At 56.8% G+C, this 264-nt stretch overlaps 1 protein-coding gene across 1 annotated transcript in view; it reads right to left on the bottom strand.

Annotated features, from left to right (window-relative positions):
• Positions 1 to 179: 179 nt before the first annotated feature.
• ETH_00042045 (uncharacterized protein) overlaps positions 180 to 264 on the bottom strand; it is a gene marked incomplete at both ends in the record, with an annotated part of 1068 nt that continues 983 nt past the window's right edge. The window contains one exon of the mRNA XM_013374172.1: positions 180 to 261. Within this exon, the coding sequence (XP_013229626.1) occupies positions 180 to 261 (82 nt within the window). The remainder of the gene's footprint in view (positions 262 to 264) is intronic.

A 264-nucleotide genomic window follows, 5' to 3' on the forward strand; every position in this document is an offset into this window, starting at 1 on the left:
CTCTTTTTCCGAACCCTGCTGCTGCTTGTGCTGCTGCTGCTGCTGGAGCTGTAGCCTACCCTTGCCTCACTCTACCTCACACACTATAGAGCTCGAAATGGCTGCCAAACGAAATAAAACAAGAAATAAAACAGAAAAACTGAAGCATCAAAAACATAATTCATATTTCCACTGGCTCTCTACTCTACCCGCCCGTCCGCAGGGGGGCCCCCGCAACGCCCCGCAGCTCCCAGGGGGCCCCCGGGGGCCCCAAGGGCCCGGGGG

Source organism: Eimeria tenella, genomic scaffold (assembly GCF_000499545.2).
Source record: "Eimeria tenella Houghton genomic scaffold, Eth_scaff1991, whole genome shotgun sequence".
NCBI classification, from domain to species: domain Eukaryota; phylum Apicomplexa; class Conoidasida; order Eucoccidiorida; family Eimeriidae; genus Eimeria; species Eimeria tenella.